We start from the raw sequence: 19,074 nt of genomic DNA on the forward strand, positions 1-19,074 counted from the left end.
GGTTAGTTGTAACCCCCGATTTGTTAACCAGAAAGTCTCCATTAATGCCTCATTAATGGTGGTTACTGAGTTCATTCAAGTATGACCGTTAGCTCATTAATGGGTTATTACTTGCCTTTAATGATATCATTTTTCTTATGGAAAGACAGCGCAGACATCCCACGAGCGTATCGACACCTGATGGCGAATCTCCCGAGATGCGGCGGTTACGAGTCTCTTTATGACGTTTGACTATCTGAGGTGTATCAAGGACTTTATCGATCCGCCATGTCTACAGCTTGCTTCGTACGCCATTATTCTGGCGTACCTCTTGGCCGTTGTTGTTTGGTTAATTTCCCTTTTGGTTTTTGTATAATATCTAGATGTTATGAAGTATTATAAAATCTAAAAATGTAAACAAGAAGTCACCTTAAAGAATTATTTCTCCTAATTAGGAAAATTAATTAATTAAATCGAAGTTGACTGGATTTAAACTATATTATTATAGTATGTTTATGGAGCAATACGCCACATGGAAGAAAATATCCTATTCTCAAATCTTAATCATTTGCAAAAATGACCTCAAATATATTAGTATTTTAAATGAATATGGATTTTTTTATATATAAAGTACATAGATTTAGAGCACTGTCAATTATAAGAGATATATACCAATGAAAGATAATTTTTTTTTTTTTTTTTTGAAGAAACCAATGAAAGATAATTGATATAGAAAAATGACATGGATTGATTGGTAGAATAGAATGTATTAGTGTTTTACTTTTTTTTTTTTTTTGTTTGAATAAAAATGTATTAGTGTTTTACAATTTGGGGTTTAGTAAGTGAAAGGCAAAGGTTAAAAAAATATCTTGATAATCTTTAAGTCCAGTTAAACCCTAAACAAATTAGTTGGAAACTGAGAAATGACCAAATTAACCTTTGATGTTCATCCATGGAATATTCTCTCCATCTCCCCTATTCCTTCACGCTAGTGTAAGTCAAGCTCCAAAACCAAAACCTATAACGGAAGGAAAAGATTGAAAATTTGGGGGTTTTCTTTTCACCCTTAGCCAGCCACCATTTTAGACTATACTCTATCTGTACATACATTTCGTAATATGCTCGCATTATGATGACGATGAATTGATGCGTATTCTATAAGCCATTGCTTTTCTCCCTCAAGCCCAAACCCTAGATCTTCTTTTTCTCTTTAAAGTTACTGTTACACTCTACTCCCTCACACATAACACAATTTCTCTCTTTATAGTTCTTTTTGGGGGGGGTTTTTGGGACTTATTTTACAATTTCTTTTTTTCTCAGATCTGCATCAATCACCTCCCATTTGCACATTTGTTGAATTTCCGTGATTTTGTTGAAATCTTAAAAGCCTAAGGTTTTAGCTCACTTTCTTTTATTCTGAAATTACTGCTATTGATTGCTATTTTATTAAAGGATACTCTTTGATGTCTAAAGTTGCTTCCTTTCTGTGGAGATTTTGGTGATTAGGTCATTTTTGATTGAGAATTTTGGATTTTAGTTGATTAGATTAGATCTAGATTTTTCCTTGTGATGTGGTAGTTTGAATTTTAAGCTATTGGGTTGCAAATGGCAATGCCACCAGGAAATGTGGTATTATCTGATAAAATGCAGTTTCCTGCCGGTGCCGGTGGAGTTGGAAATGAGATGCACCAGCAGCGCCACCAGTGGTTTCATGTGGATGAGCGCGATGGGTTTATTTCGTGGCTAAGAGGGGAATTTGCTGCCGCCAATGCTATTATCGACTCTCTTTGCCACCATCTCCGTGCGGTTGGGGAACCAGGTGAATATGACGTGGCAATTGGGTGTATACAACAGAGAAGGTGCAATTGGAATCCTGTGCTGCATATGCAGCAGTACTTTTCGGTCGGGGAGGTGATCTTTGCCCTGCAACAGGCCGCATTAAGGAAGCAGCAGCACCAACAGCATAGGTATTATCATGATCAGCCCAAATATGGAGGAAAGGAGTATAAAAGATCTTCATTTACAGGGTTTAACAAAGGTCAGAGGGGTTTTGGTGGCGAGGCCGTAAAATCAGCTGTTTATTCCAGTGTAGAGAATAACAGTTCTGATGGAAACTCTTCAAGGAATGTAGAAATTGAGGAGATCAAATCAGGTTGTGAAGCTGGGAAGTTGGAGGATAAGAATTTAACACTTTCTGAGGATGAGAAAGGTAATTATGCTTCCAATATACTTTCAGATAGATTACTAGTATCCTCAAATGTTAAGAAGAGATTTTATTTTCATATCAGTTTCTCATTAAAAACGATTTGATTGATATGTATTGTAAGCTAGCAAACTGCCATTAGTGTTTATCAAGCGTGATTTTGCCATTTATTGTATAATTAGGGATAACGGTCAATTTTAATATGGTGAATAGCCTGTGCTCTCAAGTGATATTTGTGAAGTAATGAGAAAAGTGGGGCTAGCATTCGTAGGTGGTGGCTTCATTTTGTTTTGCTTATTTTTTATTTCCTTGATCCAATGCTATTTACTCTGATCTAGAAACATCATTCAAATTTCAAATGAAATAAGTGAAAGAAATATAACTGAGAAAGATGAACAAGTTTGTGCTTATCTTCTGGGGATGATTTTTATTCATTAATTTACTTGTCATGGAAGCAGATGCTAATGCAAAACCAAACGTAGATAGCCACTTCAAGGGTTCAGGAAGTTCAGAAGGAAACTTGTCTAACAATTTAGAAGTTGAGGTTGAGACTGGTGGTGCACGATCTAGTCCCAAAGGTTACATTACATACTTTCTTTTAAACTCATATGTTGTGCTTATTGCATGTTTATTTATTATGTTCATCAGAGACTGTATACAACTCATTATTTTATTTTTATTTTTTGAATCCATCTTGTTTTGATGAAACATTTTTTGAAATTTTTGTTGCTTATGAGAGACTGTATATAACTCATTATTGAGACATCTTGCAATATTCTGTCAGAGAATGATTCCCATTCCAGTCAGAATCAGAATGTGAAGCAAAATCATACTATCACTCCAAAAACATTTGTTGGTTCAGAGATAGTTGACGGAAAGACGGTAATGTTTCTAATACAGATTTGTTTCTTTTGGGATCCTAATGAGTTTGAATTTCTCTTGTGAACAACTATTCTAAATTTTCTTGTTTCTTCTGCATCTAAGATTTTGTTATCTTTTCTCTAGGTCAATGTAGTTGATGGACTTAAATTGTACGAAAATGTGCTTGATGATGAGGAAGTTTCAAAAATTCTTTCATTGGTTAATGATTTGAGAGCAGCTGGGAGAAGAGGACAGTTTCAAGGCGAGTTCACTATTTCATCCATCCCCTTTTCCATTAAATTAGAAAAAAGTAACATCTCTTATGTAAAGTCTGATTCACTATTCTGTTGAATCTGAAGTTAGTCCTAGGAAGATTTATTGTCGCATGGTTGAAGCATTAGTGATTTAATAGTGTTGACATGAACAACTAAACAAGAGAATTTCAGTCCTACATCTGTTGCTCTTTCAAACATGTAGGTAGGGTACTAGATGTTATCTAAAACATCAGATAAACTCTTTTCATGCACTTCAATGATGAAACTGATGCATAAAACTGGTGTTTGATTAATTTCACTCCTAGGTGTTCCGCCTCCTCCAACCATACAATAATACATAAAAAAATTTAATTTTGGTTATAATCAAAGGATTGATCAATGAAGATAGATACTAATTATCTTGTATTTAGAGTATAGGTTTGTTGACATCCTTTTCATTACCTGGTCACTCCCATTCTACTATTTAGATGCTAGACTACACTTCAAGAGTAGGATTCTTTTTCTTGTGTTACTTGTGTAGTCGTTCTCGTGGGAGTAGAGTGCCGAACAAAAATATGTGATTAAATTGGAGTGCTCTAACCTATAGTTTAACCCTCTGTTTGGATGGGTGTTATTACTGATATTTACAGTAAGGCTGGCATGTGAGGTGAGGGATTGTAATGAGCTTTACAGTATATTGTTTTGTTAGGAAGGAAGGCAAGGTAAGATTATGGTTTAATAATCGTGGTGTGTTTGTTTTGAAGTCATAGGATGGTAACATATTATGACAACAACAACAACAACAAAGCCTTAGTCTCGAAATGATTCGGGGTCGGCTAACATGAACCATCATATAAAACTGTGAAATCAAGTCGTGTCAGCGACACAAATTCGCTCCCTCCACTCCGTCCTATCCACTACCATATTTTCCTCAATTCCCAGTAAACTCATATCACTCTCGATCACTCTCCTCCAAGTTTGCTTAGGTCTTCCCCTACCCCTCACCACTACATCCCTTTGCCACTCTTCGGTTCTCTTAACCGGTGCATCAAGCGCTCTACGTCTCACATGGCCAAACCACCTTAGTCGGTTTTCTCTCATTTTATTCTCAATAGATGTGACCCCTACTTTTGTCCTAATTATTTCATTACTCACCCGATCCTTTCTCGTATGACCACACATCCATCTCAACATACGCATCTCCGCCACCGACATCTTATGGATTTGGCAGTGTTTCACTGCCCAACACTCCGTACCATATAACAATGCTGGTCTAATTGCCGTCCGGTAGAATTTTCCCTTCAATCTATTAGGCATGCCTGCCGGGGTCACAAAGGAAACCCGTAGCACTCTTCCACTTCGACCAACCAGCTTTAATCCTATGAGCAACATCTCCATCTACTTCTCCATCCGTTTGGATAATAGATCCTAAATACCGGAAGCAATCCGAAGCCTGAACAACTCTCCCATCTAGGGTGATTGTCCCTGCCTCCCTACTCCTATGGCCGCTAAACTTACACTTCAAATATTCTGTCTTACTTCGGCTCAACTTAAAGCCTCTAGATTCTAGAGTTTGTCTCCATAGTTCCAACTTCCTCTCCACTCCTTCTTTCGTCTCATCAACCAACACAATATCATCTGCAAACAGCATGCACCATGGTATACCATCTTGAAGTGAACTTGTTAGTTCATCCATAACGATGGCAAAAAGAAATGGGCTAAGTGCGGAACCTTGATGCACTCCAATCGTAATAGGAAACTCTCCAGTCTTCCCAACACTAGTACGTACACTCGTGCATGCTCCCTCATACATGTCCTTTATGATGTCAATATATTTCCGCGAAATGCCTTTCCTTATCAAGGCCCACCAAAGTACTTCCCTTGGTACCTTATCATATGCTTTCTCCAAGTCAATGAAAACCATATGCAAGTCTTTCTTCTTATTTCGATAGTGCTCCATTAATTGTCTCATTAGATGGATGGCTTCCATAGTTGATCGTCCCGGCATAAAGCCAAACTGGTTTTCCGAGATCTTCACCGTCCTCCTTAGCCTTTGTTCGACCACTCGCTCCCAAAGTTTCATAGTGTGACTCATTAATTTGATTTCCCGATAGTTGGCACAATCTTGGACATCGCCTTTGTTCTTATACAAAGGGATTAAGATACTTTTCCTCCATTCTGATGGCATCTTATTGTTTCTCCAAATTTTGTTGAAGAACGTCGTCAACCATTCGATTCCTCTTTCTCCCAAACATCTCCAAATCTCAATAGGGATGTCATCAGGTCCTACTACTTTCTTCAACTTCATCTTACTTAATGCCATTTTGACTTCACCCTTTTGAATTCTCCGCAGGCATTCATGATTTATCATATCGTGATGGATACTTATATCTCCAACATCTTGTCTGCGATCTCCATTAAATAAGTCATCAAAATAGGACCTCCATCGTTCCTTTATATCTTTATCTCCAACTAGGACTTTCTGGTCCACATCCTTCACACATTTAACTTTTCCGAGATCTCGCGTCTTCCTATCTCTCATCCGAGCAATTCTATATATGTCTCTTTCCCCTTCTTTTGTATCCAATCTTGTATACCGATCCCGATTCACCTTTGCTCTAGCATCTCGTATGACCTTCTTTACTTCCCTTTTAGCCTCTTTGTATTTTTCGTAGTTCTCGTCACTCCTACATTTCCCCAATATTTTATAGGATTCTCGCTTACTCTTTACTGCTTGTCGTACTTCTTCTGTCCACCAAGATGTGTCCTTACCCGGTGGCATGCTACCTTTAGATTCCCCTAGAACTTCCTTCGCTACTTCCCTTATACTATGCTCCATCTTAGTGCATATCGAATCTATATCTAAATCCATATTACAAGTCCAAATATCTTTTTTGGTCATCTCATCCACAAATTTTTGTTGATTCTCCCCTTGCAATTTCCACCACTTAATCTTAGTCTCTACTTGTGGTGTTTGTTTTCTTATACATTTCCTACTTCGAAAATCAAGCACCACTACTCTATGTTGGGTTGTCGTACTCTCACCAGGGATCACCTTACAATCAATATAACTCTTTCTCCAAGCACTCCTTACTAAGAAGAAGTCAATTTGGCTCGCATTACCGCCACTCCGATAAGTCACTAAGTGGGATGTTCTCTTCATAAACCATGTGTTCATGATACTCAAGTCATAAGCTGATGCGAATTCCAAAATATCATTTCCTGCTTCATTCTTATCTCCAAAACCATACCCTCCATGAACACTCTCAAACCCATCTCGCCTAGAACCCACATGTCCATTGAGATCACCCCAGTACCATTTTTTCATCCCTAGGAACCTGTTGCACCACTTCCTCTAAGTCCTCCCAAAAAGCTTGTCTTATAGAGACATCTAATCCTATTTGTGGCGCATATGCACTAATGACATTCACAACCTCATCCCTTATCACTAGCTTAACACTCATAATTCTATCGCTCTTCCTAGACACCGCTACTACATCATCAATATACTCCCTATCAATAAGAATACCTACTCCATTGCTACCCTTATCCTTTCCTGAGTACCAAAGCTTATAACCCCAAGGAGCTATCTCTCTAGGCTTGGCTCCAAACCACTTGGTTTCTTGTAGACATATTATATTTATTCTCCTCCTCTTCATAACATCTACAATTTCAGCTCATCTTCCTATCAAAGAACCTATGTTCCATGACCCAAAGCGTAACCTACTACCCTTACCCTTACCCTTACCCCTACCCCTACCATTACCGTGGACTAGCTTATTTACCCGCAACCCTTGCATATTTGACACCACCCCCGGGTCCTGGGGTGGCGCGCCGCTTCGGGGCGACGACCTAGCAACCCTTGCACATTTATCACTACACCCGGGTCTATGAAGTGCAGCGCGTCGCTGAGTAGGGAACGCCCCAACGATATTTATATCATGGTTCATGTCATAAGATGTGGCTAAGTTTTACGCTGGCCGCCACAAACCTACCGCAACCCTCCTCCTTTGTCCGGGCTTGGGACCGGCTGTATAGGCCACCAAGTGACCCTCACAGGCGGAGTTATGGTAACATATTATGACACAGATATAAAATTATTCTTGTAGTAGCAGTGGATATATGTAGAAAATGGTTAGATTTATTTTTCTTAAGCATACTTTAACATCGAATACAAAAATATATTTTATTTTCAAATTTAGATTATTTAAAGTTTTAATGATCTATCCTTTTCGTAATTATAGAGATTAGGGTTTTGGGAAATAAGAGAAATCATAGATGGTACTTTTTGAAAGAAAAAATTGTAAAACATCTTAATTCTCCCATTTGAAGTGGACTTAGCATGATATTACTATTACTGTAACAAACCATACTTGACATTTTTTACCTTCTATTCAGACAGCACTTTCCCTACCATACCATACCATGAAAAACTCTCATCTATGAAGCACGGACTCTTCCCCAGGGTCGCCTTGGCCGTGTCGGACTCGCCGGACTCGGCGGCGACTCGGCGGGACTCGGCGGTGACACGGCCGGAAGATGGGACTCGGATGGGACTCGGCAGTGACACGGATGGGACTCGGCGGGACACGGATGGGACTCGGCTAAGGTGAAAATAGGTGAAAATTTAGGGTTCCTGCAGTTCACAATTCTCCTGCAATGTCTTTCGCGATTCTTCATCTGCAATTTCTTTTGGGATTTCTTTGAAGAATCTCTGCAATTTCTTTTGAGATTTTCTTTCTCTCTATTTCTCATGCGATTTGATTCATTCATCTCCTGCGAATCGCGATTCATTTTTCATCTCCTGCGACTCGCGATTTGCGATTCATTCTTCATCTCCTGCCTTTCACGATTCTTCCTTGTTCATTCTTCATCTCCTGCCTTTCACAATTCGGGATCCATTCTTCATCTCCCTTGTTCAGTCTTCATCTCCCTTGCTCCATGACTGAACAGTCTTCATCTCCCTCCTCTAATTTCAGACTTGGTTTCTTCTTCAGCCAAGCAGTACAAATATATTTTTTATATCTAATATATGTATAATTAGCAAGTTTTTTTATATATTTTTATATCTAATATATATAATTAATTACATAAATTTGCCGTGTCCCGCCGCACCCGGGTCTCGGATTTTCTAAAAATGCCGTTTGCCTTGTCCGCACCCGTGTCCGCACCCGTGTCCGCACCCGAGTCCGCACCCGAGTCCGTGCTTCATAGACTCTCATGTATCATCCAAATAGGCTGTCAATCAACCATGTAGACTTATCATTTTAATGCATATCCAATCTCGCGTTTAGAAAAATCATTTGGGTCCATATATCACTCAGTTCCAATGTGTCTTATAACGTCTTCAAATATATCTATGGAAAAGATTCAAGCTGCTCATTGTTTTGAATGAAGTGTCATATTCTTCCATTATAATTAAATATTATATCCTGTCTATTTTGTGCTATAAATAACTAGGGCTGTAAATGAACAGAGCCGCTCATGAGCGGCTCGGTGATCGGCTCGACAAAAGCTCGGCTCGACTCGGCTCGACTCGGCTCGATTTGTAGACGAGCCGCTCGTGAACACGATTTACTGGCTCGGTTCGTAAATGGGCCAAGCTTGAGCAGGCCAAAGCTCGGCTCGAAAGCTCGTGAGCAGGCTCGATTAGAACATTTATGAACAAATTTTAGTTTTGTAGAAAACTATATAGTTTTGTGTTAGGTAACAAATATTTAAACTTAATATTATTTCATTTGCTATTAGATGAGTTCGTTCACAAACATAATAAATGAGTAATAAACGAACTATTTGTAAGCATCTCGTTTATTCATTCACGAACTTTGCTTGTGAGCTTGTTTATGTACACAATTAAAGAGTTATTTGCGAGCAAACTTCACAAATACAATTAACAATTTACTCACAAACAATTCATGGTTAGATAATTTTCTTAATGAACCAAGTCCAAAAGAGGATTTTGGGCTCGAAACAAGCTCGAAGCTCGGCTCAAGCTCGTTGAGCAAGCCAAAGCTCGGCTCGGGCTCGGCTCGTTAATTTTATAGCAAGCTCGGCTCGGGCTCGAGCTCGTTAATTTTATAGCGAGCCGAGCTTGAACAGGCCAAAGCTCGGCTCGGCTCGGCTCGATTACAGCCCTATAAATAACTCTTTGGTGGAATTTCCTGTCTGTTTTTTTTTTTTTTGAATGCTTTCATTTAAAAGTCAACCACGGCTGAATCTTTATTAATGGAGAAGCAGGTCAGACATATGTTGTTTCCAAGAGACCTATGAAAGGGCATGGCAGGGAGATGATTCAATTGGGTCTTCCCATAGTGGATGTACCTGCGGAAGATGAAATTCCTGCAACAAACTCTAAAGGCATGTTACTGATTATGTTAAACCCTTCATATGCATATGCCCACGAGAATATTAGGGAGTGATTTTCAGTTTTTCCTATTTTATATTATTTCAGACCGGAAAAGTGAATCCATCCCAACCTTGCTAGAAGATGTCATTGAGCGCTTTGTTGGAACGCAGATTATGACCGTGAAGCCCGATGCTTGTGTAATTGACATATATAATGAGGTCTCTTATTGTACTACACTACTATTCTAACGTATTGTGTGGTAGTTATGACAATACTCAATTGGGCTAACCTTGGTGGTCGAAAATTTGTGCAGGGTGATCACTCACAGCCTCACCTGTGGCCAGCATGGTTCGGGAAGCCCATTTCTGTGCTTTTCTTGACAGAGTGTGACCTTACTTTTGGCAGAGTAATTACAGCAGATCATCCTGGGGATTACAAAGGCTCTCTTAAGCTACCTCTTGCACCCGGGTATTCTTGTTTGTTCCTCTTTTCTACTCATGTTTAGTGGATAGCACATCAAGCTGATTGTTGCTACAATTGGCCTCAAGAATAACTGTAGCCATTGCTTTGTAGTTTCATACTATTGAATTCCCCACCCCCCCCATGATTTCTATGCCGGGAAGGTGAAGGAATATTCTTGTCTGTTGTTTAATATTGAATTCATTGATCTTAACTCCTGTTTTCTCAAATTGTGACAACAGATCCCTGCTTGTGATGCAAGGGAAATCCACAGATTTCTCAAAACATGCAATTCCTGCTATAAGGAAGCAACGAATACTTGTTACCTTCACCAAGTATCAACCAAGAAGGTTTGCACACAATGATGGTCAGCGCCTCAGTTCACCTGCTGCTACAGGCTCGTCTTCCCACTGGGGTCCACCGCCAAGTAGATCACCAAGCCATATTCGGCATTCTGGTCCCAAGCATTATTCAGCAATTCCAACGACTGGAGTATTGCCACCGCCTGGTAATCGGCCACAGATTCCTGCACCGAATGGTGTCCAACCACTTTTTGTGACTGCCCCTATTGCAACTCCAATGCCTTTCCCTGCACCAGTTCCTTTACCACCGGTTTCAACTGGATGGCCGCCAGCAGCACCCCCTAGGCATCCTCCTAACCGTCTCCCTGTCCCTGTTCCTGGCACTGGTGTTTTTCTTCCTCCATCAGGTTCAGGCAATGCTTCAGCTCCACAGGTACCCGCATCAACTGAGATGAACTGTAATGTGGAGACTGCATTGCTGCCAGATAAGGAAAATGGGCTAGGGAAATCCAATTCTGGAAATTGTGATTCTCCGAAAGGGGAATTGGATGGGAAGACTCAAATGCAAGATTGCAATGGAATTGGGAATGGAAGCAATGTGGAGGATGTTCATCATAGAGAGGGAAACAAGTCGGCCGGAGCAGTTTAGAATAGAGAGAGTATTTTGTGAAAGGGGGTAGGAGGCTGCAATTGCAATGAGTTTGAAGCAAATGTAAAGAGCGGCAACATTCTCAGAATTACTACACTATTATACCATTTTGGGTGGAAACAGAGGGAGGAGGAATTTGTCACTTCTCTTGGCAATTCCTTTTCTTCTCCGTTCCGTTTTTGTTGTCTTTTCATATTAACTCTCACACTTTCTTAAATCTACTTTTATTGGTGCATTTTGTTCCCAAGTTTTGTTATATACTGATGTACCAGTAGTTAAGCCTGCTATGCTTATATATTACTCCTACTTAAATTTACAGTTTTGTTTTGGACTTAAAGGACCATTTTTAAGCTGCAGAATTATTATGTTAATCCTCAGCTCAGCTAGTTATATTTGACCCTTTTTAAGGTGTAATTACTAAATTATATACCGATTAGATACGTTTTAAGGATGATGAATTTTTTCGGAAAGTCATTTTTTTTTTTTTTTTGTATTTTCAAACATGACTTGGTATATGTGAATCTCACCCTTAGTGGAACTTTCTCCTTCTGGTAGTTTCTTTCACCTTCCTGGAATTCAACCTTCGTGGAAATCTTGCTGCAAGTTGGTGTTTTAATGGAGCGCCAATTGGAAGACATGTGGAAACGACTATCTCTATCGGAAAAGGAAAAAGGGATCATTGATTTGGAAGAATCGGACTCGACGGAGAATAGAATCCCTAACCCAAACCGAAATGCGGTTCTATGTCGAATCTTGTCCAGAAAACCCTTAAATCTTCGATCAATACACAGTGCCCTCCCTGGGATGTGGAAGATTTCTAATAGCTTCAAGCTCGAGGAAACCGGCAAGGGAACCTTCATGTGCATTTTTGAAAATCCACGCGACAAAGCTTAGGCGTTGCGGAATGGTCCTTGACAATAAGACAGACAACTGATCCTAACGGCGAAAGTACAAGGTCATGAACAACCATCCATCATCCAAATCAACCACTGTCTTTTCTGGGTAAGAATCTATGATCTTCCTTTAGATAGAAGAGATGAAAAACCTATTAAAATGGTTGCTAGCAAAATTGGTAGGGTTCTTATGATACAAGAAGAAGATATTGGCTCATTAGGGAGTAGTGTCAGAGTCAGGGTGGAGGTTGACATAAACGAGGCCCTAGTGCGTGGAACTTATATTCGGAATAGCTTAGGAACAGTATGTTGGGTGTTCTTCAGATATGAAAAATTACCCAATTTTTGTTACCTATGTGGTTTGCTTAGGCATGTTGTGGACGATTGTGATAGTAAGGAAACAGAGGAAGTTGAAGAGAATTGGCCTTTTGCTCCGTCCCTTCATGCATCCCCTATGAAGTTCAAATCTTTTGGTTCCTGGAAAGGTACAGACAAGCAGACTTTGGGGACATAAAATAATACATGCAAAGGAAAAACATCAACCGAGTCTGTAGAGCCTAGACGTAGACTTCAATTGGCCACTTCTCCCAAATATGATACTGAGATAGAGAAAGAACACCCGTCTGAGACTGCTGATGTTAATACACCTAGTGAAGAGAATAAAAGACATGGGATGCTAAAGAATCCTTCGCCTACGCTTATAAGTCAGCACTCACAAACGGGAAGTGAAGCTGCAGAAGTAAACAAAACTAGCGGAGGAATGGAGGGGACAGAAACAGGAAAGGCAGAAAAGAAGAATGTTGGGAGCGGCACACGAAATTTCAAAAGATTGGCTCGTATTCAGGGTATTGAAGGAAAAGGGCTGAATGAGTTGAACTATGTTAATGGGGAGGACCTGAAGGATACTAAGCAGAGTAAAAGGGGCCGAAGTGTTAAATATGAAGATGAGGCTATGGAGATTGATGATAACAATGCGTCCAAACGTTTTCGTAGTGATGCGGAGTTGGATATTCTTACCATGCTATTGGCGGAGCCTGCTGCTTAGCAGGCCTGCCATCAACAATGAAAATCTTAAGCTGGAATGTCCAAGGGTTGGGCAATCCCTGGACATTCCGTGCCTTCAGTCATTACCTGAAGGTCCATAGCCCAAGTACTGTGTTTCTAATGGAAACTAAACTGGTGAAGGGTGAAACTGCAAGGTTAAGTAAACTGCAAGGTTAAGTAATCTTTAGTTAATTTCAATGTTTTCATAGTGAATACTAAAGGTAGGTCTGGGGGTTAATTTTGGCTTGAAGTAAGGAAGTGGATCTCAGTATCAAGGGTTATACGGATAATTGTATTTATTTTGAAACTTTAGCGACAGAGCTTGAATGCCCTTGGAGAGGAACTGGTATTTATGGATGGCCTTCAACTAATCAAAGATTTTTAACTTGGGAACTACTTCGTGAGCTATATCAGAAAGATGATACCCCTTTCTTGGTCTTTAGTGATTTCAACGAAATTTTGTACTCTTATGAGAAGACATGAGGGAGACAGAAGACCCAATCCCATATGGATGCCTTTCGGGAATGTGTTAACGATTGTAAGCTAGAGGATCTTGGTTTCTTTGGGTGCCCTTATACTTGGAACAATGGAAGAGTAGGCGACGATAATATTATGGAGTTGTTCCCTTTTTGCTTGGTCAAACATTTTCCAACTTTTGCCTCAGACCATGTTCCTCTACTACTGGATAGTTTGGGCTGCTGTATGAATATTATAAAGAAAAGGCATCGATTTCAGTTTGAAAGGATGTGGCAACAAGATGAAAATTGTGCAAAAATTGTTAAGGAGGCTTGGAAGTCGACTAGCAATGGACAGAATTCTGTTCTAGACCGTATTAAAACCTGCTCACAACATCTTTCTGATTGGAATCGAACCAACTTTAGTAATGTGGGGTGCAAAATTAAACAAATTTCAGACCGGTTGGAAGAACTGCAAAATAAGTACAGCGCTGGGACCAAAGATCTTGAAATTAAAAAGCTCACAGGTGAATAAATGAATCTCTTCACAGGCAAGAAATTATGTGGAAACAACGAAGCATGGTTTTCTGGTTAAAGGAAGGCGATAAGAACACTAAATATTTCCATGCAAAATCTTCGGCTCGGAAAAAGGCTAATACTCTCATTGAACTTGAAGATAAAAATGGTTGTCTACGAAAGGGGGCTAGAGCAGTTGAAAGTATCATTTTGCAGTATTACAATGACCTCTTCTCTTCTTGTGATCCTGATCTGAGCTCTTTTCCTTTTGATGTTATAGATAGGAAGATCTCAGATGATCAAATTGAATTACTAGCTTATCCTTTTCATCCCCAAGAGATATCTGATGTGCTAAAGCAAATGCATCCGGACAAAGCCCCCGAACATGACGCTATGTCAGCTCTTTTCTATCAATCTTACTGGCATATCATTGGAAATGAAGTTACTTCTTTCATCTTGGACTTTCTAAACTCGGGAATAATGCCTGACAGCCTAAACCACACCCTGATATGTTTAATTCCAAAGAAGAGCAAACCAGTTAATATGAAAGATCTGCGCCCAATTAGCTTGTGTAATGTTCTCTACAAATTGATCTCAAAAGTGCTTACTAACAGGCTCAAACGTGTGCTTACCTCTGTAATTGACCCTTGCCAAAGTGCTTTTGTCCCTAGCCGCCTCATTACCGACAATGCTTTAATTACTTTTGAAATGTTTCACACTATGAAACACCAGATGGTGGGTACCAAAGCGCAATTTGCTCTTAAACTGGATATGAGCAAAGCCTACGACAGAATTGAATGGCGGTTCCTAGAAAAAGTCATGCTGCAAATGAGGTTTCCACAGGTTCTCATTAGGCTCATTATGTCTTGCTTAACATCAGTTTCTTTCTCTTTTATTATTAATGGTCAAGCTTCTGGTTTCCTTATTCCAAGTAGGGGCCTTAGACAGGGTGATCCCATATCACCGTACCTATTTCTACTTTGTGCTGAAGCATTATCTGCTTTAACCAGAAATTATGAGAGAAGAAATCAGATTCACGGTGTTAAAGCTAGTAGAAATGGGCTTGATGTGTCTCATCTTTTTCTTCGCAGATGACTCCTTGTTTTTTTGCTCGTGCTTCAATGGTGGAAGTGGCTAATATCAGGGACATCCTCAGCTGTTATGAAAAAGGCTTCAGGGCAGAGAATCAATTATGAGAAGTCTGATGTCTTTTTTAGTAAGAATGTCCCGCTTGATGCTCGTTCCTACATCTGCAACTTCCTCAAGGTTCGATAGGTTAGTGGCTTGCCACAATATCTCGGTATCCTGACGGTAATTGGCAGAACAAAAAAGCAAATTTTCTCTTTCATTCGGGATAGAATTGTTAAAAAATTGAATTGCTGGAAGGAAAGAACACTCTCTCAAGCCGGAAAGGAAGTTTTGATTAAATCAGTCGCCCAAGCCATTCCCTAGTATATCATGAGCACCTTCGCCCTTCCATCCTCCTTTTGTACGGAGATTCAACAACTCATAAGACAATTTTGGTGGGGAAAAAAGGAGAGTGAAAAAGGTGGGTATTGGGTTCAATGGAACAAGCTTTGCGGCCCTAATTATAAGCGGGGCTTGGGTTTTAAATGGATGGAGTCCTTCAATTTGGCCTTCCTCGCTAAACAAGGGTGGCGCATTTTGACTCAACCAGATTCTTTATGTGCTCGCATTTTCAAAGCAAAGTACTTCCCCAAAACCTCATTCATGTGTGCTTCTACTGGCCCCCATCCTAGTTATACCTGGAGAAGTATCCTTAAAGGTAGGCACATCTTAGAGCGAGGCATTTGCTGGAGAGTGGGAAACGGCCAGTCTATCAACATTTGGAATGACAATTGGATATCAACTCAAAACTACATGAAGCCCTTGGTTAGATCCCATGTCCTGCCTTTTGAAAATGTGGATTGCATTATTAATTTTGATCTGAAATGTTGGAATCGTGAAATGATCGAGGCTGCTTTTCTCCCCTCTGAGATTGGTTCTATTTTAAAAATCCCTTTGAGCTTTAGGCTACCGCCTGACACTTTGTTCTGGAAACATTCAAAAAATGGCATTTACTCAGTTAAATCAGGATATCAGGTGGAAGATGTTGAAACACCTTTCCACATGATTTTGATTTGACAAAATTATTTAAGTTAATCCCATGATTAAGACAATTAAATTTAAGTGCTTTGATTTAGTTGTACTAATGTGTTTGTTCAATGTTGAGTATATTAATAAATGAGAACATCAATAAAAAGTAAGACAGAACGAAGTCAGCATGAGCCACAAAAGCTGAGTAGAACACAACTCAACATCATAGAAGAAAAGTCTTCTTCAGAACAAACGCTTGAAGACGAAGCTGACCGAATAAGAAGAGTAGAACGTAACTCAGCCTCGTCAAAGATAAAGATCGAAGGCAACGTCAATTAAGTCAAGCTGAGTGTTCGTCAGGACAGCACCAATGATCCGTTAACTAGAAGACAAAGCCCGACAAAGGTCTGCACGAATTGAGAAGCCTCGAAATTGCGCCAAGAGACCTTTTCGAGATGCATGGATCAACTGGTGTTTTGCAAGAAGATAAACCTGGCACTAGAAGACGAAGCTTGGCGCAAGAAGACGAAACTGGCAAGCCTGGCGACTACTAATTTCAGACGACAGGATTGGCCTGCAAATCTGAATGCTGACCAATGAATGACGCAAGAAGATCGTTTGAATTCAACGGATATGTCCAAATTCAAATGATTGAAGCTTCAGATTTTACTATAAAAGGACAAGTTCATCACTTGAATCTTTTGCAGAAATACAAAAAAAGCACAGACAGAAAAAGCTAATCTTCACAAGAGTGAAAATCCAAAATAGAAGCTGTCTAAATAGAAAAAGCAAGTTCTTACACCCAAATCCAATCTCTATGTAAAAGTCTAGAGTGAATTTGTATTCATCTAAAGTGTTCTTCATCTAGAAAGAACAAATTTGTATCAATTGTAAAGGTTGAGAGAGTGAAGCTGAGTACTCGGTTTTAGTACTCAGCGGTAGAGAAAATCTGAGTGTTCGGTTACAACGCTCAGTAGGGTTGAGTAGACGAATAGAGGACGGTACTCTTGCATACTCAATTTCTTTGTAAACGGTTTGTGCCCTACCTTTAAAGAGCTCAGTAGTGGATTGAAAAAGCCCGAAAGGATTCTGTGGACTGGACGTAGGTGGTGAGGCCGAACCAGGATAAGACTGCTGAGTAATCTCTAACCCTTCTCTTGATATATATATATGTATGTGTTGCTTGCTTAAATTAATCAGTATATAATTTGTATAAGCCGACGCTGAGTAATTAGAGTGCTGAGTTGGAAGCTGACCTTAAGGGTTATTTTCCAACTCATAAGTAAAATAGTTATAGTCAGCCTTTGACTAAAACTGTCATTACATCACGCTCAGCCTTGCTGACCAAAACTGAGTGAATTTATTTAAAGAATTAAATTAAGTCAGCATAATTAAGAGAAAAAGTTATATTAGTTCCTAACCCCCCCTTGGAACTAATCCTATCACATTACACGGGACCAACAAGTGGTATCAGAGCACAGTAGCTCACTACTCAAAGATAAAACTATCTTGAGCTGATCCCTGTAAATGGCTGAGAACAGCACTCGTTTCCTTCCAGGAAATCAAACAATCCCTGAGGGATTATCTATTAGTCGGCCTCACTTGTTCTTCGGGTCAAATTATACATTTTGGAAGAACAGGTTGAAAATTTTTATTCAGGCAACAAACATGAGTGCATGGCTTGCAATAGTCCAAGGCCCGTTTGTTCCTTACAAAATTGTAAACAACGAGAAAGTTGTTAAAAGTGAGACTGAGTGGCCAGAGGATGACCTTAAAAAATTGCAAAATAATGCTTCGGCTATCAATATGCTTCACTGTGCGTTAGATGCTGCAGAGTACAACAAAATTTCAGGTTGTGAATCAGCATAAGAAATCTGGAAGAAGCTGGAGGTGACCTATGAAGGCACAAGCAAAGTCAAGGAGTCCAAGGTGAACCAACACATGAGACTATACGAGCTGTTCGAGATGAATGAAAATGAAGACATATCTGAGATGAACTCAAGGTTCACCAACATCATAAATGAGCTTAAGAGACTCGGCAAGAACTTCACAGAAGAAGAACAAGTGAAGAAAATCTTAAGAAGTCTCCCCAAGAGCTGGCAAGCTAAGAAGACAGTTGTGGAAGAAGCTCAAGACCTGACCACATACAAATATGATGAGCTCATAGGATCTTTGCTGACCCACGAGATCTCCATGAAGAATTTTGAAGCTAAAGAAAAGTCAGAGGACAAGAAGCAAAAATCTCTTGTCATGAAAGCTGACTCAACAGAAGCTGATTCATCAGATGATGAGGAGATGGCCATGTTCACAAGAAAGATGAAGAAGCTGTTCAGAAAGAATGACAAGAACAGCAAAAGGCCATTCAGAAGAAGCGATAAATACTAAGCTGAGTCCAGCGACAGCAGACATAAGAAGGACAGCTCGAAGCCTGTCACTTGCTTTGAATGCCATCAAACTGGGCACATGAAATCAAGCTGTCCCACTCTGAAGAAAGAAAAGAAAGGTAGCAGAAAAGCAATGGTGGCAACATGGAGCGATAGTGATGAGTCAACCTCATCAGAAGCTGATGCCACTGAGTCAGCAAACATATGTTTCATGGCTGATGAATCTGCTGACCAATGCCGATCTGAGCAATCTGACCTCTCAGATGGATCTGACCAAGAGGAACACTCCAATGAGGTAACATCTCTTCTTCTGCTCAGAAATGAAATGGTTAATGCCCTGAGTGATCTCTATACACTGACCAAAAAGTGTAATAAGAAAATAAGAGCACTCAGCAGGCGATGTGATGAGATTGAAGAGGTCAAACTAAGTGACCTCCGACATCTGCTTCAAGACAACACCAGGAAAGTTGAAAATCTAAAAATAATGTATCGGTTTGTCTCGGAAGTCCAATCAGACTCTAAGAAGCTGAGAAAGGACATCACATCTATACAGAACCAGCTGAGTACATCGGCTAAGAAAAGGTTCTATCCAAACGCTGAGTATCGAGGAATGATAGGGGCGTTTCGTCCCT

General features: G+C 39.9%; 1 protein-coding gene across 1 annotated transcript; it reads left to right on the plus strand.

Annotated features, from left to right (window-relative positions):
- The first annotated feature begins 983 nt into the window (after positions 1-983).
- On the plus strand, positions 984-11,375 carry LOC136208893 (RNA demethylase ALKBH10B). Its single transcript, XM_066000185.1, has 8 exons — positions 984-2,188; positions 2,641-2,760; positions 2,967-3,064; positions 3,188-3,305; positions 9,535-9,654; positions 9,749-9,861; positions 9,957-10,111; positions 10,345-11,375. The coding sequence occupies exons 1-8, from the start codon at positions 1,585-1,587 to the stop codon at positions 11,051-11,053; spliced, it is 2,037 nt and encodes a 678-aa protein (XP_065856257.1). The 5' UTR covers positions 984-1,584; the 3' UTR covers positions 11,054-11,375.
- The last annotated feature ends 7,699 nt before the right edge of the window (positions 11,376-19,074 follow it).

The sequence above is a fragment of the Euphorbia lathyris genome, chromosome 10, assembly GCF_963576675.1.
Source record: "Euphorbia lathyris chromosome 10, ddEupLath1.1, whole genome shotgun sequence".
Lineage (NCBI taxonomy): Eukaryota > Viridiplantae > Streptophyta > Magnoliopsida > Malpighiales > Euphorbiaceae > Euphorbia > Euphorbia lathyris.